This window comes from Fusarium oxysporum, chromosome 9 (assembly GCF_000149955.1).
Source record: "Fusarium oxysporum f. sp. lycopersici 4287 chromosome 9, whole genome shotgun sequence".
NCBI classification, from domain to species: Eukaryota; Fungi; Ascomycota; class Sordariomycetes; order Hypocreales; family Nectriaceae; genus Fusarium; species Fusarium oxysporum.
The window spans coordinates 2334351-2356431 of NC_030994.1; the positions used below are offsets into that span (position 1 = coordinate 2334351).

General features: G+C 49.7%; 8 protein-coding genes and 1 non-coding gene across 11 annotated transcripts; 5 read left to right on the forward strand and 4 right to left on the reverse strand.

Annotated features, from left to right (window-relative positions):
• Positions 1-43: 43 nt before the first annotated feature.
• Positions 44-3697, forward strand: FOXG_12748 (uncharacterized protein). Its single transcript, XM_018392600.1, has one exon. It carries the CDS (start codon positions 143-145, stop codon positions 3389-3391), a length of 3249 nt encoding a protein of 1082 aa, XP_018251155.1. The 5' UTR covers positions 44-142; the 3' UTR covers positions 3392-3697.
• On the reverse strand, positions 3672-6271 carry FOXG_12749 (anaphase-promoting complex subunit 10). Of its 2 annotated transcripts, XM_018392601.1 has the most exons (3): positions 5817-6271; positions 4585-5035; positions 3672-4531 (listed from the first exon to the last, which is right to left on the reverse strand). In XM_018392601.1, the coding sequence occupies exons 1-3, from the start codon at positions 6145-6147 to the stop codon at positions 4003-4005; spliced, it is 1311 nt and encodes a 436-aa protein (XP_018251156.1). In that variant the 5' UTR covers positions 6148-6271; the 3' UTR covers positions 3672-4002. The 2 variants fall into 2 exon arrangements, with proteins under 2 accessions (XP_018251156.1, XP_018251157.1); XM_018392602.1 differs by lacking the exon at positions 5817-6271 and having other exon boundaries at positions 4585-5359.
• A 123-nt stretch (positions 6272-6394) lies between these two features.
• On the forward strand, positions 6395-10040 carry FOXG_12750 (uncharacterized protein). Of its 2 annotated transcripts, none has more exons than XM_018392603.1 (2): positions 6395-7390; positions 7445-10040. In XM_018392603.1, exon 2 carries the CDS (start codon positions 8003-8005, stop codon positions 9680-9682), a length of 1680 nt encoding a protein of 559 aa, XP_018251158.1. In that variant the 5' UTR covers positions 6395-7390; positions 7445-8002; the 3' UTR covers positions 9683-10040. The 2 variants fall into 2 exon arrangements, with proteins under 2 accessions (XP_018251158.1, XP_018251159.1); XM_018392604.1 differs by having other exon boundaries at positions 6395-7200; positions 7260-10040.
• A 349-nt stretch (positions 10041-10389) lies between these two features.
• FOXG_20770 (uncharacterized protein) lies at positions 10390-10599 on the reverse strand (the record flags this gene model as incomplete). The annotated part of the gene is made up of 1 exon (XM_018401080.1): positions 10390-10599. One exon carries the CDS (start codon positions 10597-10599, stop codon positions 10390-10392), a length of 210 nt encoding a protein of 69 aa, XP_018251160.1.
• A 953-nt stretch (positions 10600-11552) lies between these two features.
• FOXG_20771 lies at positions 11553-11624 on the forward strand. Its single transcript has one exon. It is a non-coding gene; the product is annotated as a tRNA-Thr (tRNA).
• Positions 11625-13933: 2309 nt separating this feature from the next.
• FOXG_12751 (uncharacterized protein) lies at positions 13934-14593 on the forward strand (the record flags this gene model as incomplete). Its single annotated transcript, XM_018392605.1, has 3 exons — positions 13934-13995; positions 14098-14187; positions 14254-14593. 3 exons carry the CDS (start codon positions 13934-13936, stop codon positions 14591-14593), a joined length of 492 nt encoding a protein of 163 aa, XP_018251161.1.
• Positions 14594-14671: 78 nt separating this feature from the next.
• Positions 14672-15301, forward strand: FOXG_20772 (uncharacterized protein; the record flags this gene model as incomplete). The annotated part of the gene is made up of 1 exon (XM_018401081.1): positions 14672-15301. One exon carries the CDS (start codon positions 14672-14674, stop codon positions 15299-15301), a length of 630 nt encoding a protein of 209 aa, XP_018251162.1.
• Positions 15302-15663: 362 nt separating this feature from the next.
• Positions 15664-17072, reverse strand: FOXG_12752 (uncharacterized protein; the record flags this gene model as incomplete). The annotated part of the gene is made up of 4 exons (XM_018392606.1): positions 15664-16457; positions 16516-16640; positions 16692-16806; positions 16856-17072. The coding sequence occupies 4 exons, from the start codon at positions 17070-17072 to the stop codon at positions 15664-15666; spliced, it is 1251 nt and encodes a 416-aa protein (XP_018251163.1).
• Positions 17073-17099: 27 nt separating this feature from the next.
• Positions 17100-21437, reverse strand: FOXG_12753 (hypoxia up-regulated 1). Its single transcript, XM_018392607.1, has one exon. The coding sequence runs from the start codon at positions 21167-21169 to the stop codon at positions 18146-18148; it is 3024 nt and encodes a 1007-aa protein (XP_018251164.1). The 5' UTR covers positions 21170-21437; the 3' UTR covers positions 17100-18145.
• Positions 21438-22081: the final 644 nt, after the last annotated feature.

A 22081-nucleotide genomic window follows, 5' to 3' on the forward strand; every position in this document is an offset into this window, starting at 1 on the left:
AAGGAGCAACCATCTCTAGGTTAACCACGCCGTCAGTTTTTTTCGTGACGCCCCACACCTTCTTCCAATTTCCCCTTACCCTACATCCTCAACTCGCGTTCTGTCGACGAGAAAGAAGCTATCGTCGCGAAGCAGTTCACCGATGTCAGGCAACGGCAACGGCAGTAGCAAGTGGCCTGACTTCCGCCTCGCGTCGACCCTATGGTCTCTTATGCCCGGCTCCCAGTCCAACAGGCCAGATAAGCAAAACGACGAAGACCGTGACGGCAACGAAGGCCACAAGAACGAGCAGCAGCTCAAGAACGAACCCCAAGAAGAGCTTCCAGAAGAGCTAATGCAGTCACTCGAGTTGACCCAAGACGAAGTCGGCACCGAAAACCGGCCAATTGACGAGATGAGCGGTTTCGATAACTACGATGGCGATGCTCAGGCTGGCCCAGAAGACGACGTTCAGGACCAAGACTTTGGCACACTCGAAATGTTCGACAGCAACGCAACACAAGCCCCCTACACGTCGCAACTCGACAACGCGTCCCAGGAAGATCAGGCACCTGAGGCGCCTATGTTGGAAGATATACCGTCCTCTCAATCCCGAAAGCACAAGCGCGACAAGAAGGGGCGCAAACAGAAGGGCATAAATGAAAGTGAATCTCCACGACTGCCAGCTGCCGAAGAATCCTCGCGCAAGTCCAAAAAGTCCAAGAAAAAGTCAACGGTACCGGTCGAAATTCCTGATAGCCTGGTCGAAAACACATCAACCATATTCCCATCTCAACCTCTGGAGAACTTGGCTGCTGACTTTGATGATGAGGCTGCTGCTCCTGCTACTCAAACGAAGCGCAAGCGCAACCCCTCGGATTCTACTGACGGCAAGCAACGCAAGAAGCGGAGATCCCGTGACGAGGCAGCCGTCATCGAATCACAGTTGGTGGAACCAGGAACACAGGATGGCCAAATTGAGGAAGCCGACACTAAAGAATCTCAAGCTGCCTCTTTCCTTCGCACTAGGGACGCAGCTCGCCCAGCTGCCATTTACGATGACGTCGCAGAGGATGCACCCCAATCTCCCAGTGCTGCACGCCTCGAGGTGCGTGATGCTCGATCAAGAGAAAGTAGTGCCGCTCATGACGAGATGGACATTGATGCATCAGTGAAGCAGAACCAGGATCAGGAGAATGAATTGTCTAGCTTTTCTGCAATCAATGGGCAAGAGAACACAGAACAACAGGAGCTTGAACAAGTGGCCAGGGATGTGTGGAATGCGCACATCAACGGCCAAAACCAGCCCAACACACAAGACTCATCTGTGCACACTGAGGAGATGGAAATTCCAACATCTGCACAGCGTCCTCATACAAGCAATGATGTGTACGATGTTCCTGGAAGCCCAGTTCAGGCCTCAAACCCCCCAAGTGCCAGCGCCAAGCGAACGCGATCGGGCAAGGCTAAGAAGGCCAAGCCTACTTTCTTTGAGAAATCGCCTTCCCCCGAGGTTCCTGAGGGTGACCTCCCATCACCTTCTGCCATGACACCGATGCCACGAAAGCGTACCAAGAAGGCTTCAAATCGTAGAAAGTCTGAAGCCAACCGTGCACTCTCGTCTCAAGACATGGAAGTCAGAGATGACGACGACTTATATGGCAATCCAGCAACCGGACGACGCAACCGAATGGCTGGCTTCACCCAGGGACGATTCAGCGATGAGGAACTTGGTCGTATCGCACAAGCAGTTGAGAGTTACCGTGTCGAGCGCAACATGGTGCAGCATGAACTGAATGCTATGATCCATGCTCCTGGAGGTACAACCGCTGGTGATGAGCATGCCGCCCTTTGGGCACGCATCTTTGCAACATGCCCGGACCGACACAGACAGAAAATCATCAATATCACCCGAAAGAAGTTCCACAACTTCGTTGCTCGTGGTACTTGGACCAGCGAGCAAGATGCCGAGCTCCGTGACCTTATTGAGGCCAACGGAACAAAGTGGTCCAAAATTGCGGGTATCATCAACCGTCACCCAGAAGATCTTCGGGATCGTTATCGAAACTACATCATCTGCGGAGACTCCCAGCGGAAAGATACCTGGGACGAGGATGAAGAGGGTAACCTGACACAGTATGTAATGGAAGCTATGGCCGCCATTGACGAGTTGCGAATCATCCAACCTACCCGCGAACTGCTCAAGAAGCCATATGAGGAACTTATCGATTGGCAAAATATCAGTGAGCGTATGGGGAGAACTCGCAGTCGACTTCAGTGTATCACCAAATGGAGGGCCATGAACATCAAGACTCATGGCAAGGATAAGTTGGTGTCACATGCGCCCGATGCATCTATTTCTTTCCGCCTCGAGAAGGCCCGTCGTCAAATTGCCGCGATGCCTGAGGAAGAACGTTATCGCATGATCATGGCTATCTCAGGCTCATCCGCATCAGTTGAATCCAAGATTCCATGGCAAAGACTGGTTGACAAACAGTTCCGTAACAGCTGGCATCGACCAACGCAGATGCTTCTTTGGCGACGCCTGAAGCAAAGTGTGCCCGAGTCAGAACAGAAGACTGTACGAGACTCTGCACAATACCTTCTTAATTTGTACGCCCAGACTGGCGAGCTTCCTAATGTTGAGGATGCTCTTTTCGACGATGCGGAGGAAATGGAGTTCTTGAATAGTATCCCAACCACCCACGCTTCTCACAGCAACGCTTCTGCCAATGGTCAGAACCACATGAGTGCCGAATTTGTTAACGAGGCCGATGAGGAGGAATCCGAACAACCGCAGCGTGAATACGGCGTTCCTGATGAGAACATCAATCCTGATTTACCTATCGCACCAATGGAGGACTTCAACCCAGCCCCAATGGCATCAATGGATCCCGTTGCTGCGGTTGCAGACCTGGCTCCCATGGAGGATACTGAAATGGTTGACCCAGCTCTTTCTGCAGAGCATGCAGAGCCTACAGAGCCCGAAGAGCCCGTTGATGCACCAATGAAAGAAGAGCCTGCGCCTGTCGCCAAGCCCGCCAACACACCTGTGTTTGATGAGCCAGCTCCCCCTAAGGCAACCCGCGTTGCAAAGAGAACAGGTATGGGCAAGGCGAAGGCACCTAAGCCCCCTCGCAAGTCAGCTGCTAGATCTACTCCGGCCAGAGCCACACCTAGCCGTCGATCTGCTAGACGTGCAGCCCCTTCTCAGGACCCAATTGAGGATGATGGGGATGTTCAGGCCGGGGCTCCCGCAGAGGACAACTCTGAGGTTGACGAGGCTCAGACGCGCAAGCGAAAGACGCCTAGCAGGTTCCGATCCGCTGGCGTCCCTGAGGTATCTGCTGCCGCCGACGATTCAGACAGCGTTATGGACGATATGGAAGATTTGCCTGCCCGCGTTATGTAAGAGAGAAAAGGAACATGAGGGCCACGACGTGGCAGATGAGTGATAGAGATTTGGGAGGGGTCCAGCGTATTTGTACAAGTTACCACCAAGATGGCCTCGACACTAGAAACAGCGGGTGTTGCAGTAATACTTCAGTGGCTAATGGAGGATGTGAAGGGGAGAAACATGGACGATATCGTGGATAACATGAATTATAAAGGAGGGACTACTAGTCGCAATTTATCATCATTATCTTAATATTACAGTTCACTGTGCAAAAAAAAAAAAGAAAGTTTTAAAGAATCGGTATCAATGCAAATCCTGGTATCTATCATCTCTCATCCGTCTACTTTAGCCATTTGCTCAGGCGCAATTCATAATGCAAGCAAATCCATCGTACCAGTGCCGCCATCGTTGGGCGCAGATCGTGATAACAAACAAGTGTCTTTTACTCCAAACTCCACCGAAATGTTTTTTCTTGTGCAAGTGGCCCGAGCACTCCGAGCCCGTCATGAATACCGGGCCCCAAAAAAGAAAAAAGAAGAAGAAAAAATACCCGCCGTGTAGTTACCGAGTTCATAACATGACAGATCGCAAGTATAGTACCGTTCGTGGTGGTTACGATAGATTCTTTAGCGGATCTCAGGCTCCCGCATGAATTCAGGGATGGCGAGGCCTCCCTCACCAGACTCAAAGTTGGGAGCTCCAAAGTTGCTGAGGCGCGAACGAGTAGAAGTGGTGTTGATGTGGCTAGTGGCTGTGTCCATGAGGTCGAGGACATCTTCGACAGGGTTACCATCGCGACCGGGGCCAAGGGCGGAGTCGTTGTCGAAAGAATAGATCTTGATGCCGCGAAGATGGGTATCTTTTCCGTTCTGGTGGTTCTCGAGGATCTGCATCTGAACGACCCAAGCGACAAGGGTGTTGCCGTCAGGACCACCGCCAGCGCCGGCAATGGGAACCTGCTGCCAGCCGGAGGGGTTCTCAAGAGCCATGGTAGCGAACTCGATAACGTTGTTCTCGCTGGTGCCGGCCTTGAAGACGACCTTGGTAGGGGTGTAGGACTCATCCTCGTTGTAGTCAACGTAGAAGCGAATGTCGCGAATACCAACACGCTTGGTGAAATACATGGTGAGCTTGTGGGGCTGAGGGCCATCGGATCTGAGAAGTGTAAGTCGGGTGAAAAGTGCTTGGGAGTTAGCGGATGGACTCACTGCCAGAAGAGCTTGAGGTCATCGCTCTTGAGCTCCTCAACACCATTGCCAGGCTTGTGGCTGCTGACAGTGAAACGGGCAAGGTTGGAAATCTCCTTTAGGCCAGCAGTAGCTGGGTCAAAAAGGGTAGCAGCTTCATGAGCCTGGTCGTGTTCAGCGGCTTCTTCGTCATCCTCGTCTTCGTCGGCATCATCATCTTCTTCTTCGCCGATTGAGTTCTCATCCTCATACTCTTCAGGGGAGTGAGACAGAGTGCGCTGATCAGCATCGTCCTCAGCAGCTTGGTCGTCGTTGTAAGCCATTGTGGCATCAGAAGAAGGGCCAGCGGGAGCAGCCATTGGGCGAGCGCGGTTGAAGAGAATACTCTCATCAGGCTCAGCATCGGAGCTGGAGGCGTCGGAATCGCGGGGAGGCATGCTGAGACGAGATCGATCTGTAGGCTGCTGGGCAGCTAGGAGAATGTTGTTAATATTTGTTCGCAATTCTCGTGATTCGCGAAGAAGTTGCATGCGCTCTTGATACCACTCCTCAAAGGTGACACTGAGATGACCAATGGCTCGGTAGCAGGCTTCCACGTTCTCCTTGTCTGGAGAAGGAACGGTTCGGAAGACTCGCTTGCGCTGCTGGAGAAGAGCGCCACTTGACTTCTTGAAGGCAAGTTCTTGGAGTGGAACTCGCTTGATGCGATGATCACGGTTGATTTGATGAGTTGAGGCTGGGGGAGGAGGGATGTAGATTTCGCGACGAGAAGGCATGTTCAGGGATGAGATGGTTTGTTCGGATAAAGGGTGAACAAGCTCAGTGACAAAGGAAGGATCAAGCTGAGAACAGCAGATGAAGGTATCAAAGGAAAGGAAAGATGATGAAAGAAAAAGAAGGTTGACAAGATAGTTGTTAGAAGAAAGTGCAATTGGGATAATGGGAAAGATAAGGTAGTGATGTGTTGGAGGAGTATGACGTGTAGAGTTGATGAAGAAGAAGAGAAGGTACAAGAGCAGAAGCGAGATAGTGGCATCAGTCTTTCCTATCGAGGCATCTAACAATAGAAAAAGAGGCCCATCGAGCAAGTATGAGGGCAATGAATCACTGGTGGCAGCCGTCGATAAGTGGCAGATGACCACTGGCAGCCAACTAGAGCTGCAAACACTTTAAAATCGCAACCGATATGAGATCATGGCACTGCCAGAAAGAGACGCTAAATATGCACGTTTAATTGAAAAAATTCAACTTACTTCTATACAGACGAAACGGATTAGGAGGAGGCGCTCGACGTCGTCTTTGGTCAGGAGGTTGATCTGGTGTTCGATGAATTGGAGGACCGTCGGGCGTTACCATTGGACCAGCAGCAAGAGGAGAAGCGCCTTGACTTGGATGCAATCTAGTAGAAGGTCCGCTGGGAGTAGCAGCTGGAACTTGAGACACTGGAGATGAGGTTATATCGGATGGTACAGGTCTCGGGCTCGAGGCCGTGTTTGCCTGTGCCCTGGCGTTTGTGTTTGAGTTTGGGTTTGCATGAGTGGCAGCTACATGCCTTGCTCTTCTTGAACCACGAGTGATGTCCATCTTGATTGGCAGTGATCACTTAATATCTGGCCAACACTGCCAACGCTCACTGATATCCGAGCTCCTCTAAAGTCAATTATTAGGCGCGGTCGCGGTTGTAGCTGTCGTTGGAAAATGTGATGTGAGTGGACAATTGGACGCGCTATCACGTGTCCTCTATCGAATCTATTTTAGGTGTCTGGCCTCTAGCTCAGCTGAAGTTGACCCCTGTCCATCTTGCCTTGGCCTTGATTGTTTCAAACATCACCACCTCCAATCTCTTCAGTTCAGCCATAAGCAGAACCAATACTGCAGGTCAATGCAATGCAATAACTTTGCAGACCCGATACACTCTGGATACATTTCATCAGTTGTTCAATTGAGCTACCTATTTTCACACTCCAAAGTCTAATCATAACCGAAGTCGCCTCTTGCCGACCGAACTTCCTGGTTGCAACTTACAGGGTCCTCCTCCTCTACCCCGCCAAAACTATCACTGCAACCCAACCAGCCTCTCCCACTGTAACCCCGGCCTCATGCTTAAAAAAGCTTCCAGAAAATCTTGGTCCGAGATCTGACGCATGTCACGTCAAGTCAAGTCACAAGCCACCAACAGAATGCCCCTGACACTGACAGTTCTTGACTCAACTACAAGGAACCTTTGGCCTTAAACCTTGTGGGCCTACGAATATGGTACCCTCCATCTTCTTCGGTCTTCGGAGTCGTATTGCTGAAAACTATGCTACGCCGCTGACTTACATCAAGCAGGGAGGTTAATCCTGATGACGAATGCGCAACACCATATGCCCTTCCCTATGATCTTCGATCTTGTTACATTGAGACAATACGACAATTCCTTAATCAATTGAATCTCACGGGTTGCCCGTCCAGTCTCTCCACTACAGCGCCTTGACCATGCCCGTTATAACCGTTCAACGGCCAGTGTCGTACCTGAAGCTAAGCCAAGGCCCCTGGCCCGTCCTCATATTCAGAATCTGAGGTTGTACGGGGATACCGATATCGCTTCGAGTCTCACCGTGCCAACTAAGAGTGAGGCATGCAGGACATCGTCTGGTTTAGCTCGTTAGCGCACCCTTTCAACATGAAACATAAGCTCATGGCTCTACGTGGAGTTAAAAATTCTTCTCGTCGTTAGCTAGAAACGCCTTCAGCATGCACGGTCTACGTGTATCCTTCAACTTGAGTCGAGTGGGCCCGCATCGCCAGCCTCGTCTACAGCCATCATCCTGGTTCATCGCCCAATGTAACGCCTCATCTCTCCCGTCTCATTGGCAACGATCCAGATTAACGGTCCAAGCTGTCACCATCGCTGAGATCTTCAGCCGTTCGCGCTACGTCATTATCGTTTTCACTTAACTACCGGCCTCCCTCGCGCCACGTCGGCTCGCTCCTCTTCAGGGTCCTCCCATGAAACTGGTCCCTTCACTGACTCTCACAAGATCCAAGCTTTTGGGTCTTCCTCTTTGCTTCTTCTCGTGTAACTCAGGGCTTCCATGTTGCCCATCTCAACTTGCGCAGCTTCTATTCGTTCTGATGCACGCTGACGCCTCGGCTTTCTTTAGAGCTCAACTTACATACCCACCATCAAAGCCTTCCTCAAGATGTCATTTGCAAGGATAGCCTCAAGAATCAGGGCCGAGTCGGGGTGACGGGTCGCTTGGTGAACCCTTGAGGACCCTGACTTCAGCCTCACGAGATGATCCTTTTCTTAGCATAAATATCGACTCTTGTCGACTGTTTCTGTCAGCTATCAATCTACAATAATCTCAATCATCTTAACTACTTATCTCTCAACTGCTTATCTATCGAAGTGAAAGACAAGAGCTCATCCTGGGTTTTCAACTGATTCCGTTCGATGTCTCTTGATCCTTTGCCCACTATTGAAACGACCCTCACTTCTTCTTCTCCATCCGACATGTCCTCTTCCATACAAAGCCGATCTGCTCGCAGCACACCTGCTATCAACGCATCCGCCTTTAATCCTCCTGAAGCCAATGGCTCCTCTAATGAAAGAGTTCCTTTCATGCGAGACAACTCTCCCGAAGCCGATAGCCTACCGTCCAACCCAGCTCTTACTCCAGTCATCACCCATGGAGACAACCCTTCAGCCAGCAACAGAAACTCCGAGGCCGATACAGTAGTCCCCCTCCAACCTGTTATCAGTCAAGATCCCAGTCGAGTCCGTCCTGGCTCTCGCACCGGTAACTTTGTCACTCCCAAGACGGCTCGCTTCTCTCAGGATGGCGGAGAGCCTCTTCAGTACTCTGGAGGTTCCATGAAATCGTCTCGACGACGCTATCGTGGTGAAGACTACGACTTTGACCAGGCTGCCGACTATCCCACAGTGAGTGACTATGAGCGATACTGGCGCAATGAAGGTCGCAATGATCGCTACACTGCTCGAAGAGGCCCTTACCCACCTCCCACATTCATGAACCGCCGTCGAGCACACCCTCATGATTCAGACGAAGAGTTCTATAGCAGTGACGACCCTCGCATGCCTCCCACTGGCGGACGCAGAATGATGGATGAGGAAATGGGATACCCCCATCGACCTTTCCATCACCGGCGTGCTTCTACCCTCAACGGCTTCAATATCTCTACAGGCAAGCTTGAGTGGAGTAACCTCAGTCCCAAGGAGAAATCAGAGATCATGCGTCTTCCTTTGACTCAATGGATGAACTCAAATTTCAAGAACCACTTTGTCGCCAGTCTTGGTGAGCTTATCGGCACTACCATGTTCCTCTTCTTCGCCTTTGCCGGCACAGAAGTTGCCAACATTCAAGCACAAACCGACAGCAAGACTACCACAGGAGAGTCTACTGGTAGTCTCAACGTTTCCAAGCTTCTCTACATCTCCATCATCTTCGGTTTCTCGCTCATGGTAAATGTCTGGGTCTTCTTCCGTATCAGCGGTGGTCTCTTTAACCCTGCCGTCACTATCGCCATGTTGATGGTCAAGGCTATTAGCATGACAAGAGCTATCTGCCTGTTCCTCTCTCAGATTCTTGGGTCAATGCTTGCCTCCGTTATGGTACGGTACTTGTTTCCTGAGACATTCAACGTCCGAACTACTCTAGGAGGTGGTGCATCTCTGGTTCAGGGTGTGTTCATTGAGGCTCTTCTTACTGCTGAGTTGGTCTTCACCATCTTCATGCTTGCCAAAGAGAAGCACCGAGCCACATTTATTGCCCCCGTCGGTATCGGCCTGGCTCTTTTCATTGCAGAGATGGTCGGTGTCCAGTTCACTGGCGGGTCGCTCAACCCTGCCCGAAGCTTTGGCCCTTGTGTTATCACCGGTACCTTCGACTCTGAGCACTGGATCTACTGGGTTGGTCCTGGCATTGGCTCTCTCATCGCTGTCTGCTTTTACTGGTTCATCAAGACTCTTGAGTACGAGATGGCCAACCCTGGCGCCGATGGTGATGATCTCAACGATCCTACTAAAAACCCTGAAAAGCGAGCTGAAATCCAGTCTAACGCTGCCCCTTCAATTGCCTTTGGTGGTGGCAAGACCCCTTCAATTCGCAGCTGAATGACGAGGCCATGAAAACATGACTCTTATGAGTGAGGGCGAGATGGATACGGTCCATCAACGATTACACGATGAAAGTTGATGAGCAAATTCAATGATGCTTCATGAGATCAAATGCATGATAAATATACACGAAATGCGAACACGCCAGAGATGGATAGAAAATTGGAATTCGTTACTTGTTTATACGGATATTGTGCCTTAAATGGTTGGAGTTCGGTTTGGCGTTTCGTTAATTTTGTATTGCCCGGCATATTTGGTGCTTCGAGGCTGATTCCTCCAGATGAAGGAGTGTATATATAGAGTTTTTAGGTAGAAAGAATTGGCACAGGTCTCCGACTGGAACCCATTTACACACAATTTCCCAAAGAGCGCTTGGCTCTGGGGTCGCCTTGATTACAACATATAATGTTCTCGGTCTGATATAGTTGTATATTCAGGAATCTCTACAATGCTAGTTGGTGAGATGATGGCCTAGTGATATCTCTGACATCCTAGGTCCTACCAAAACTGTTTTTCCAAAGACACTTAGTCCTGGTCTTCAAGTTCGCGAATCCTGTGACTCTGCTATGATCGTGGACCTAGCTCTTGTCCAATGCAATATTGCGTCCAGTCCTATTCATCTCATACCACCCTCCCAGAACTACCCAAACCTTATTTTTGGATATATATCGGACTGCAAGGAATTGACGTTTGACGCTGCATCCTTATTCTATAGCTGTCTGGCGTCTGTTGCGCTGGCGTCGAGCTCGAACGACGCTCATGATGAAGCAGACGATACAGTACGAGATAGCAAAGCCAATGACACCCCCAAGGCTACCAAGCATGAAGCCTGCTCCAGCGTCTCGAGAGAAGCCGTCATGGAGAGATCGGCCAGGTTGAGGGGTTTCGAGGGTCCCGATAGCAGGGTTGTTCATTGTTGTTGCTGGTGATAGTTCGGGACAGGGGGCTCCAAGGTTCTCTCTTATAGTCGTATTGTGCAAAATGTTTCTGGTGTATGTTCTCCTGTATTGTATCTGGTTAGGTAATCTTTTCACTATGGAGGCATGGGTCTAGAGAACTCACTTCTGTCTGTTGATGGAATAGAGCTTAGCAATGTTTCTTTCTGGTTAAAATCTAGACGAGTGTATAGTTCTGAATGTTTCGGGAGTTGTATTTGTATTGCTGCAAGAAGAGTCGAGGTTGGGAGGACGCAACATGGTAAACAGAAGGGAAGGTATAGTTGCTACAGCGTTTGTATGCAGCAACATGGCAGTGACAGTGGCATCCAGTTTGCAAATAGCACTGAACATTCAACTTCAAACGGAGTGAATAGAGGAACTTGAGGGAGAGGATAGCTAACTAATTCGTTCGTTTGTTCATGTTGAAGCGAACAGTGATTCATTGTTTGGTTGTGCTCGTTTGTAAAGTGATGAACAATGTTGAGAAGTTATCGATCTGCAGGGTCAGTAAGTGTCTGTATCTCGTGTTCATTGGGATAACTTGACATTTTCTGGCTGACGAATATTATTGTTTGGGTTAAGCTCCATGGATAGATGAACCGTCTGAACCGGTTCGGAATTAGTCGTGGCATTGGCCCATTTGATAAGATGAAAACATGATTCCAAGATCAACGTGAAGTTAATACAGTATTCTAAATTTATCGTAAATGCAAATACTCTAAGTTTAGAGAACATGGTAGAGATATCCGTTCCGCACTTTAGCTTCAAACTTTACGATCTCACTTCCACTTTGACTTACATCCAATGGTCACTATTGATCATCTATCATGACTAGTATCTGGTTCATTCTATGACCATCAATTCCACTGACGACTTTCCATCTTCAAGTTCCCAATTTGAAAACGATCCTCCAACAAGCTCGCAAGCAAGCCCCGTTGGCTCAGTGGTAAAGCGTATCACTAGTAATGATAAGATCACTGGTTCGATTCCAGTACGGGGCAGATGAACTTGTTCTTTTGATATTTTTTGCTGAATTCTCAAAGTCGTTGTGATATTACGATATCATGAGATAAGTGGCCATTGGTGTTGAGACTGACTTTTGTGGTTTCCATTTTGTTACTACGATATTCACTTGTGCAGGCTGCACCTTGGTGAACGTCTGAAAGGCAGAAAGAAGCACAGTAGAGCGAGAAACAGTCCTTCCCCGTAAACGTAAAGTTACTTACCGAAACGACGTATGAACATGGATCAAGTCTTTTGATGCATCACATCGGGATGACCGAGTCTCGGTTCGAGCCGTGTACGGATAGTGGGGGGATGAGATGAGGGAGCATCATGAATGCCTGGTCATCAAAGAACGTGGTCGTCACGTCTACCCTAAACCAAACCCTCGCTCAGTCTTATTTGCAATGCTTATGTCCAGACGATAAATGAAACAGAAGACCATGGCCATATCACATACATATCTACAAGTCACGGGAGATCTTTACTCTTCCTTAGCCAGTACAAATGTCGGGTGTAAGTGCCCCATGACATGTCTCAGTTCATCACCCTAGTCCAAATCATAGCCGTGATGACTTCACGAGAATCACTTCATCCCAGCCAAAAAGCGGAGAGTCTTGGTCAGTGCAATCTTCAAGATCGGGCATGAAAGAGCAAGGAACAAGAAGGAAGTGGAACCAGCATTAAATTTCACTCGATCCCAGTCTCGTCAAGATGGCGCGCGCCTTTTGAATCGATTAATGAAATGGCGTTTTATAGCCCTGTCTCTTTTAAAATGTGTCTTATTTATGGCAACTAACCAAGCACGCGACAAATGCAGATGCTTTCGTTTCGAATCACAGTAGAGAGTCTAGAAGGAGAGAGAAGCAGGTATCATCATTCAATTAAAACAATGGAACCGGGATTCAAAGTTGAAGTAAATTAAAATTGATGTCATCCGCCCACTCGGCCCCCTTTTCGCTTGGGCATGTTGGTTGATACAGTACATGATGATAGGCGCTGCCGAGCCATGGCTGGGTAAATGAGTGGAAATTTGGCGAAATAGAGACTTGATAACGAGGTCTACACCAAGAACAATAGGCTCATGATTACTAGAATGTGCTGTGATGAAGTGAATTCGTTGTTGCCAGTATCTCAAAATAGGGGTTCTCAGTTAATTACAGGCTCAGGAGCAGTCCGCATGTAATGCATTGTCTTGTCTTGTCCTCCAGTCTCAGCCTCTTATGTATTGATGATGATGATTTGGGGGCGTGCGTGTTCCACCAGATACGACCTCGTCCATCCAGGCCATCTCGGCTGTTGATTAGCCATCAAATCGATACGGAGAAGTCATATCCATTAACTAGCCATTAAACAAATAGAAACCTTCTCCTCATCTGCTCATCAAGTCTCGAACAGGGCAAGGGGGGTCGTATCACCGCCTGTTTGCGGGGGCGTAAGGACTATCCAAGGTTATTTGATCAATGCACGGATATTGACGACACACGAGGAGAAGAAGAAGAAGAAGAAGAAGAAGAAGAAGAAGAATGTTGTGTTGCATTTATCTGACAATCTCGATGGATGGAAACTATCGTTCGAGTTTAACCTGAGCGACATAATCATAAGCTGAAAGATATCACTGTAGCATTTGGTCTGTCATGGAGAGTTTATGAAGAGTGTCTTAGACTTTTCCTCCTGACGTACGTTTTCAACCACGTTGTCACATCTCCAGACCAATTTATTGAGCCTCTAACCGTTTTCACACTGATCATCACCTCTTTGTTCTGAACCGTTATATCATCATCTCTTCTTTCAATCCGCATCCGTAGGTGGAAAAAAGGTTCACTCAAAGAACCTGAACTTCCCAACCTCATGCACACCCTTTCTCGACATCACACGCCCCCCTCCCCTCTCTATCAAATTCCCCTTGAACTACCAGAAAAAGCCGCTAATTCCAGGGGACCTTCTGCCCTAGGGACAGCTGGAGTGGATCTTGCAGTGAACCCCTCCCCCTAACAGATGCGCTGTGCGCGTGGGCGTCGGGTCGCGTGTGGGGCAAAAGGGAGAGCCCACCTCAGGAAATGGCTAAGGTAAGGTAGCTTTAGCTCTAAAGGTAGAACCCGTCCCTTGGAAACTTCCATTAATTACGGCCACTACAAGTGCCTCTTGTCTTTAGAGCTGAGCTCCCGTCTCATTTCTCCCTCCATCATTCTCATTCTCAACTCTTCATCTCTTTGCGCCTTCAACTGTGATACCCAATTCCATACTCCTCGACCTTTAGCTTTAATTCTCTCAGCTTCTATCATATCAACCTTCTGTAATCAGCAATATGACTCTCACCGATGAAGAGCTCGACCGCGACTGGCAGCCCAGTGGCCGTCGCCCTCAATCGTCCGTATCCCCCTATACTCACCTCAATTGAAGACGCCCGCCATGTCGTCTACAAAATCAATGTGATCGCGAACCAAGACCTAACACGCCTCTCTCGTATAGTACCATCGCCCGCTCTTTTAGTGCAGAGTTGATGGACATCTTCCGCATCGAGAACTCGCTCACCGATCTGGATCAGCAAGTCCACGATAAGTTGGTCTACCACTTGCTCACCGTTTCACATCAGAAACCTTGCATCTAACCGCCTTTCACCTTCAGGAAGCAAACAGTCGACAAGAACACCGAAGAACTCGCCTCTCTCGAAGCCCGCATCCGCGAAATGGAAGATCGCCTACGTCGCTCTGTAGGCGGCAGCACCCAGCAGCGCTCTCCTCTGCCACAGGTCCAGACACAGACCGCCAACCAGTCCCAGACTCAGCAGCAGCAGCCAAGCTCCCTCGATGCTCCCACGGACGACTCCAAGGCTCGCTCACGACCGGGAACGGCCCGCGCTGCTCAGCAAGCTCCCTCCTCGGGCAACATGCCCCCGACCCCGGGTGCCAGTGAAGGTGAATACTACGTCGTCACCCGCGATGACTTGCAAGACGGCCCGCGCTGACGAATATTTTTGACTTTTTATAAAGATGGAGATCATGAATAAAGCAATCTGACCTTTTTTGCTGCTCCCTTTCTCTCCATGAACCATTCAATTCTGTCGAGGGCAACTCTCACTCACCACCGCCAGTCAGCCTCTTACAAGAGAGATGTCGCCCCTCATGAGCTAGTGGACGGTAGCGGGCGCGGAGAACTAACGGCTGAGCTGCATGCAACCCTTGGCCAGACCGCAATTCGCACTCCAACCCGACCGTTCATCTTTATGGGGAACATGTTTCAAGACTCACTCGGCGCGCCCCTCGACAACTGGCCAATTCATTGTTTCGAAGAAAGCCACGAATTACAGCCGAGGCGCATTAATAACGTCAAACGCCCCCGACTATTTTTTTTTATTGATAATGCTTTCCGGTTGCTGGAGGAGTTTTCAGGAGCCGGGGGGAAATCAACGGCGCATCCCCAGCCTGGATGTCCCCCCCCTCCTCCCCCCCTCCTTTTTTTGTCGTTCGCTACCAAGATTCCCGGCGTTCATAGAGGCAGCATTTGCAACATCATTTTATCATCATTATTTTCATCCTCTCGCTTCAACTGTTGCGTTAGGCTGCTGCATATTGTTTATGGGAGGATAGCGTCCACGTCCACGTCTAGCATAGGTGTGGATGTGTATGAGTGCGTGGATTGGATGGACTGGACTGAGACTGTTTGTATGAGATGAGATGAGATGCGATGGAATGAATAGGACCGGAACGTATTTGGATGGACTGGTATGCATGTCACAATTGATAGCAAGTGCATCAACAGTACCTCAATCGACTTGAATTCACGGCCGAAATAATGAGGTTTATATGTATCTTTTCCAGTTACGGGTGGAAATACACGGGTAATCCTTTACCTTGTCACTTGAACAATGCCTCACTTCTGCCCTTGAGTTCTGATATCGCGTTGACTTTATTACACATGACTGGCTCTAGCTCTTCTCATCTTACAATGCATCACAATAGCCGACCTGTATCGCCAGCTCCAGAATTACATACCGACATGCTCTAAAATGCTGAACGCGAATCCACACTACCACCACTACCATTCATCGATATCATCGAGATCCTTGTTGGCAAACCCGACTTTGTTGTTCTCGAGATCAAATGCAACATATAAAGCCTTGAGCGCAATATCGCCAATGATGGTAACACCCAAGCTCTCTGCACTCTGCAAACCGCCCCAGCAGTAGTCCGAATCGTTGTCGGTTGTGCTGTAGCTGAGGTACGGTCCAGGAATCTTCAGAATGTGCTCTGTGCCTGGCACCTTGAACATCAACTCTGGAAGATCGTTGGAAAACTTGCAAGGAAACGTGAACGAGTCACCGAGACGAGGATCAACACGCATGTCTGGCACGTCGTACCAGTACATACTGGCAAGATCTCCGGGCAGAAACAGCAGCGTCGTTCCCGTGTCGATAGTAGCCTCAAAGGTGTGTGCCATCCAGACTTGACGAAGACCGGCCCAGGCTGTGGTATCGAATGTGACGTCCCAATGGGGGCTATCCTCTCGCGTGGCCATCCACGAAATGTTGTCCTTGGCTCGGCTCTCGTCAATATAACCGAAATCGAAGCGACCTGTCGCATTTCGACGCATATCAACAGTGAAGACTGGATCATCGAGTAGTGGACGAAGCTTATCAAGGAGAGACGGAGTCGGAGGGTCGATGTTGCTAGGAAGAGACTTGGCAAGGCCCAAGATGCCAGTGAGTTCAGTTTCACGCTCAAAGCGAGGAGCAACGATCTGAGCAGACTGGATAGCTGTGTTTTTGAGTTCAAAGTCTCCCAGGCGGACGGTATCGAGGTAGACGATGCCATCAGCATGAGTTCCGTCGACTATCAAACAGGTCAGCATACCATGTCCCGACGGCATGGAACGAGAGATGATTCTCACCATACTCGACTTCCCATACAGCATCGCGAAGTCGGTGAGATGTCTTGGAAGAGTTTGGCTTGTATCGAGGAGCCCAGGGACCTTCAGGGTTGGCTCGATAGATTGTGTCTGTAGATTGCACCCACCTGAAGTGGAGGTCAGCATAAATCATTCGTATCTCAGGGCATGCCTCTCACAAGTCTGCAGAGCCAGTGTCGAGGGCCATCTTGAGGGTCTGAGGCGGAGTTCCAACTTTGACGTCGGCGATGTAGATTTCATCTGCCCCAAGGGGCTTCACATCGACACGACCATCTGCAGAATGGTTAGCATATGAATGTACGACAAGTATTAGAGTCAATACCGTCATCAAGAAGTGAGAATGCAGACAAAGTCTCTGGAGAGACAGCCTTCCCCCATTTCTGATGAGCTGCGACCCATTCTCGAACGAAATCGGGCTTGGAATTCGAGTTCTTGGCAGCTTCGAGAGAAAATCCCTTTCGGCCTTTGTGCTGAGGAGTGGCAGCAGTAGAAGAAATGCTGACTACCAAGAGCACAGCAAGAAAAGCGAGGCTCCTCATGATTTAGATTGAAGGAGACGAGTTGAGGGTTGGTAAAGAGGGTGAAAGAGAAAGAGAAAGTTGAGAAGAAGAACAACGAGATAAGCAAGAGTTGACTGGATGTTGTAATACACAGGAAGGTGTAACTGAGAGAGATTGACGAAGGAAACAGAGGAAGAAGGAGGGAAAACCGGAACTTGGTAGACAGCGTCAGTGAATCATCTAAATATCAGAGCCAGAGGGAGGTGCTACAGTTACAGCTATCAACACTGCCGGATACTTTCTCGGCCAAGACAGTCTAACACTACCTGTCAAAACCTGTTTACTATTGCAGAAATTTAGCTCCCGGTATCCTCGCAACGTCTCATTCGAGTAGTATAAGCCGAGACCCCTATATCGCCAACCTCCATATCTAGGTTCTCGGCCACGCTCTGTACCACCCAAAATTCACTCCCTGTAGACGAGCCCATCACCTCGCGCCGACCATTACGCAACCTCTTGTAATCATGTCGTTTTTCTCGCCTGCAGCTCCAGGGACAAACACGGGAACCTGCAACTGCGACGTAACAATGCATGAATATCCAATCCACGTCTCTGGTAGCAACAATCGACGACGGCACATTGGATATTCCATTTTGGAGAAGACAGATATGGGGGGACCTGTACTCGACTTGGGCCATGAGATTGGCTCACAAGACCATGAGGATGGGTAACGACACTACTAAGCTAGGTAGCTAGACATGGACGTGGAACGGGTAGAGACAGGAAAGGACACGATATAATGCTTCGTTACTCGCGGATCCGTCGACCAATGTATCTAAGCGATACGGCCCGTGGAACAGGACCGACATATCCGTATTACCTGACTTCACTAAACATCTCACATTTGATCCCGTTCATCATTCATCGGTGAGAAATTCATATGTCCCTCTTCATGGTATTCTACTTCATATGGTAAGTATAGTCAGAGTCAGATATTCTATCGTTCGTCATCTGACCCGGTATCAATCAACCAAGATGCGTATCAACAGCCAGCTCCACCTTCTTCTTTTTCGTTATAAGAAAGTCAAGATCAAAAGTCAATACGCCGTCGTCTATAGTTCGTCGTGAGCCTGCTTCTTCTCTCCCTCGCTCTTCTTGCTCTTCTCATTCTTCTCGTTCTCCTTCTTCATATCATTGAGCAACTTCTCGAGCTGCTCCTTATCGATCTCACCGTCCTTCATGAAGTCCTCAGCGTTAAGCTGCACTGTCTCTTGTGATGCCTCTCCGCTTGTTGTCTTGCTCTTCTTGCTCTTCTTCTTGGCCTCCTTGGCAGCCTTCTTGGCTTGTCGGTTCTTCTCCTCCACCTTTCTGGCACCCTTGAGGGCGGCCTCAACGCTGACCTTCTCGAGCTTGTCACGCTTGGTCTTGAGGTCCTTGATGAGGAGCACAGGGTCGGCAGTGGCAGCAAGCTTAGACTGCTTGGCCTCGAGGTTATTCAACCAGTCCAGAGTGGCCTTGTGAAGATCAATGACTTCCTTGAGATCCTCCAAAGTGTACAGAGGAGGAATAGGTCCCTTCTCTCTAATGACTTGCTCCATCTTGCGGGCCTCCGCAACCGCAGGATCTTCGTCTTCCAGTCCGTCAAAGTCACCTGTGGCCTTCTCTTGTGCAGCCTCTGTGCTGGGAGACTCAACTGATGAAGATGCAGAGGCGGACTCAGAGGCAGACTTGTGCCAACTCTCATGCTCGGCAATCTGCCCCTTGATCTTGTCAACGAATCCCTGGGTGTTCTCCAGAGTCTGCTTTAGTGCAGTAAGGTATTCAGGTCGCTTCTCGGTCTCTTCAACTCTCTTCTGAATGGGTGTGACCAGGTCCTTGAGAACCTTGAGCTTGGACTTAAGAACATCCTTGCTAGCCTCTGCACCATCAGCATAGAGCCAGTCACTTGTCTCGCTGGCAAGTTCTGCCAACTTGGTCCTCTCCTTCTCGGTAGAAGCCGCGATAAAGGCATCTCCCTCAAGGAGATCCCTAATCTTGTAGGTGAATGCCTCAAGCTGGTTGAGAGCCTCCTCTCGCTGTAGGCGCGCCTTGTCAGACGCAGCAAAGGCCTTGAGACGGTCCTTAGACTTGGAAATCTCGGCCGGTGTAAGGGCAGGAATACCACGGTTCTCAATGGTGATCTCAACAGGGATACCAACAATCTCTCGCTTCTTGGCCTCAGGCTTGACCTCCTCGGTGCTTCCAGAAGCGGCAGAGTCGGCTGCTGAAGCGGTAGCCGACTCAGGAGAGGCAGTGGAAGAAGAAGACTTGTCATCCTTCATCTCTTCCTCAGAGCCTTCACCCTCCTTGAGAGGCTTCTGATCCTTCTTGCCAAAACCAAACAAATTCTTGACACCATCTACAAGGCCTTCCTTAACCTCGGCCTCGCACTCAACAGCAGCCTTGGCAATCTCAACCTCACCATTCTCGCCGCTGAGCTTGACACCGAGCTTGAAGCGAACCTCAGACTCAACGCAAGAGGGGTACTTCTGCTTGATAGCAGCGATAGTGGCAGTCAAGTTCTTGGTAGTCAGAGTCTTAACATTCTTCTCATCAGAGCCAATTTGCTGGTAGAAAGTAGCAGTGAAGTCCTTCTCGTTGGTGAATGTAAGCTCCTTAGGGGCAGCGCCTTGAGGGGAGACGGCAGACCAGAGTCGCTGGTGCTGAGTCTTTCCCTCCTTGGCCTCCCACTTCACACCAGAGGGGTAGAAACCACCCTCGGCAATTCGGATCTCCTTGACACGGAAGCTGGGGCTGAGCTCAGCAGCGCGGAAGCCAGCACCGAAAACGGCGGCCTCATCAGAGTTGACGTTGGATCGAATCTTCTCAGGAGAGCCAGAGACCTTCTCAAGGACCTTCTGGACGAAAGGAGTGCGAGAAGCACCACCGTGAAGGATGACAGAGTCGATGTCAATGATGTCGAGGTTAGCGGCCTTCAGGGCATCGTTGATAACAACAGTGATTCTCTCAGCATGCTCAGCAGCCATCTCCTCGAATTGGGTGCGGGTAATCTTGTATCGGAAGTCGATGTCCTCGTACAAGCCCTCGAAGCTGGCTCCGGTGTTCTGGTTGGCACTCAAGACATGGCGAACCTTCTCGACCTGGTTGGTGAGCTTCGCAATGGCGCGGCCGTGGGACTTGACGCTCTCAGCAGCGACAGAAGCCCTCTGAGCGGCCTTGGACTCGACGAATTGCTTGACCATATCATCTAGAATGAGGTAGTTGAGGGAGTCACCGCCAAGAGTGCGGTCCCAACCAGCGCCTAGGACGTGAACCTCCTGAACGGTCTTGTTGAACTTGCCAATATCCTTAATAGATCGGCCTTGGAACTTCAAGATGGTAGCCTTGGTGGAGCCAGCGCCCATGTCGAAAATGATGTTGTACTCGGGCTTAGATCCATTGCTGACGTTGGGGAACTCCCGGGTAGTAGCGTAGTTCAAACCAACGGCGAGACCATCGCTGAGAAGCCCCAGAACCTTAAGACCAGCAAGCTCAGCAGCTGTCTGAAGAGCCCGCTTCTCATCGGCGGTGTAGAAAGGAGGAACAGTCAGGACAATGGAGCGTACGGTGGTTCCGTCACCAGCGGCCACCTCAGCGTTCTTCTGGATGCTCTGCAGCTCCATAGCGAGCAGCTCCTCAACCATCCAAGCTTCCACATCGTCAGTAAAAGACTTGCTCTTGAATGCGGCGGTGCCTCGTGTAGGATGGGACTGCAATTGCAGCGCAGGGTGTCGGGCAGCGTACTCCTGAACCACAGAATCTTGAGTGGTCAGGCCGAGGATGGTCTTGAGGTTCGGGTAGACGTCGCTGGGGAATCGAGAGGCGAGAGCCATGGCGTCGGCACCGTAGGCCCTCTCGGGGTATTCGCCCTTCTGAGGTCCATTTCTGGAGGGCTTAAAGACAACGGCGGAGGTTTCTTTTCGTCGGGAGTCCTTCGTTAGGACAATCTCTAAAGGAATCCCAGGCTTGACAAGAGTGGCCTTGATGTACTCGGTACCAAGGTCGACACCCAGAACAGCTGAAATTGCGAAAACATTTGTGGTGAAGAGGAAGATTGTCGCCAAAAGCGTCATGAGTGGCGAGACTCGAGATGCCATGATGGTGGTTTTGGTGGGGTGCGCTCAGTTGCGCACACCAATTCACAGAGAGTATGTCTTTTTTATCAACGAGGAGCGTTGCCTCTTGAGAAAAGAGAGCAAAAAGACGATATCGTCTATGGGCAGGAAAATAAAAAGCCCGGAGAAACTCTTTTCTTTGTATATATAAGTTAAAGAAGAGAGAGAGGACTGGACGATGTGGCCAGAATGGAGACCTCTTCCAATGGGGGAGCAAGAAGCCACGATGGCTGTTAGAAGCTAAGTTAGTGGAAGCGTCCAGCCACTCATGGAAAGAGGACAGCTAACAATAGGTATTATAGCGGCGGTGACGTTAGTTCTAATGCAAGGCTGAGAGACAGATAAGACAGAAAACTCGAAATTATTGGGGCGATAAGAATTTACAGTGGAACATTCGAGTCAAGGCCTCGCTCTAGCATAGAGTTCGCTTGACACATCAAAGCCCCAGGGATTCCCCAGCTACCGACCGAATAGTGACAAGTGGCCTATTTGGTCTCAGAAGTTCATGATGTTTGGTAATTAGGCTATAACTTATGATGGCGTGGAGGTAATCTTGGGTAATTTCATGATCATACTGACTCGATTCGCAATTGCATAGTATGATTTGGGGATAAGAGTTGAACTTTGAGATAGACATCATACGGTTGACTAGACGTATGAACGTTTCTCTAACTACTATGCAAACAAGACATGTTTCTCGGTGTTTGATCTCATAGAGTATCAGGTCTACCTGAAAGCAATATCCAGTGCTGTCTCATTATGGCCTTATCATGAGATTGAACGCACGTGGCCTTTGCTCTTCTTCTTCAGTGAACAAAATGTGGTCAATTTCTCTACCAATAACATGACACTTTGAGCTCCCCACATTCTCCAAGACCCCTGTCAACCCTACGA

Bases quoted from the DNA above. Each gene is read 5' to 3' on its own strand.
- FOXG_12748 (XM_018392600.1), top strand. From the start codon at position 143: ATGTCAGGCAACGGCAACGGCAGTAGCAAGTGGCCTGACTTCCGCCTC.
- FOXG_12749 (XM_018392601.1), bottom strand. From the start codon at position 6,147: ATGGACATCACTCGTGGTTCAAGAAGAGCAAGGCATGTAGCTGCCACT. The intron at 5,036-5,816 runs GTAAGTTGAATT...ACATTCTCCTAG, and splicing joins TCCGTTTCGTCTGTATAGAA to CTGCCCAGCAGCCTACAGAT. The intron at 4,532-4,584 runs GTGAGTCCATCC...TACACTTCTCAG, and splicing joins GACCTCAAGCTCTTCTGGCA to ATCCGATGGCCCTCAGCCCC.
- FOXG_12750 (XM_018392603.1), top strand. From the start codon at position 8,003: ATGTCTCTTGATCCTTTGCCCACTATTGAAACGACCCTCACTTCTTCT.
- FOXG_12753 (XM_018392607.1), bottom strand. From the start codon at position 21,169: ATGGCATCTCGAGTCTCGCCACTCATGACGCTTTTGGCGACAATCTTC.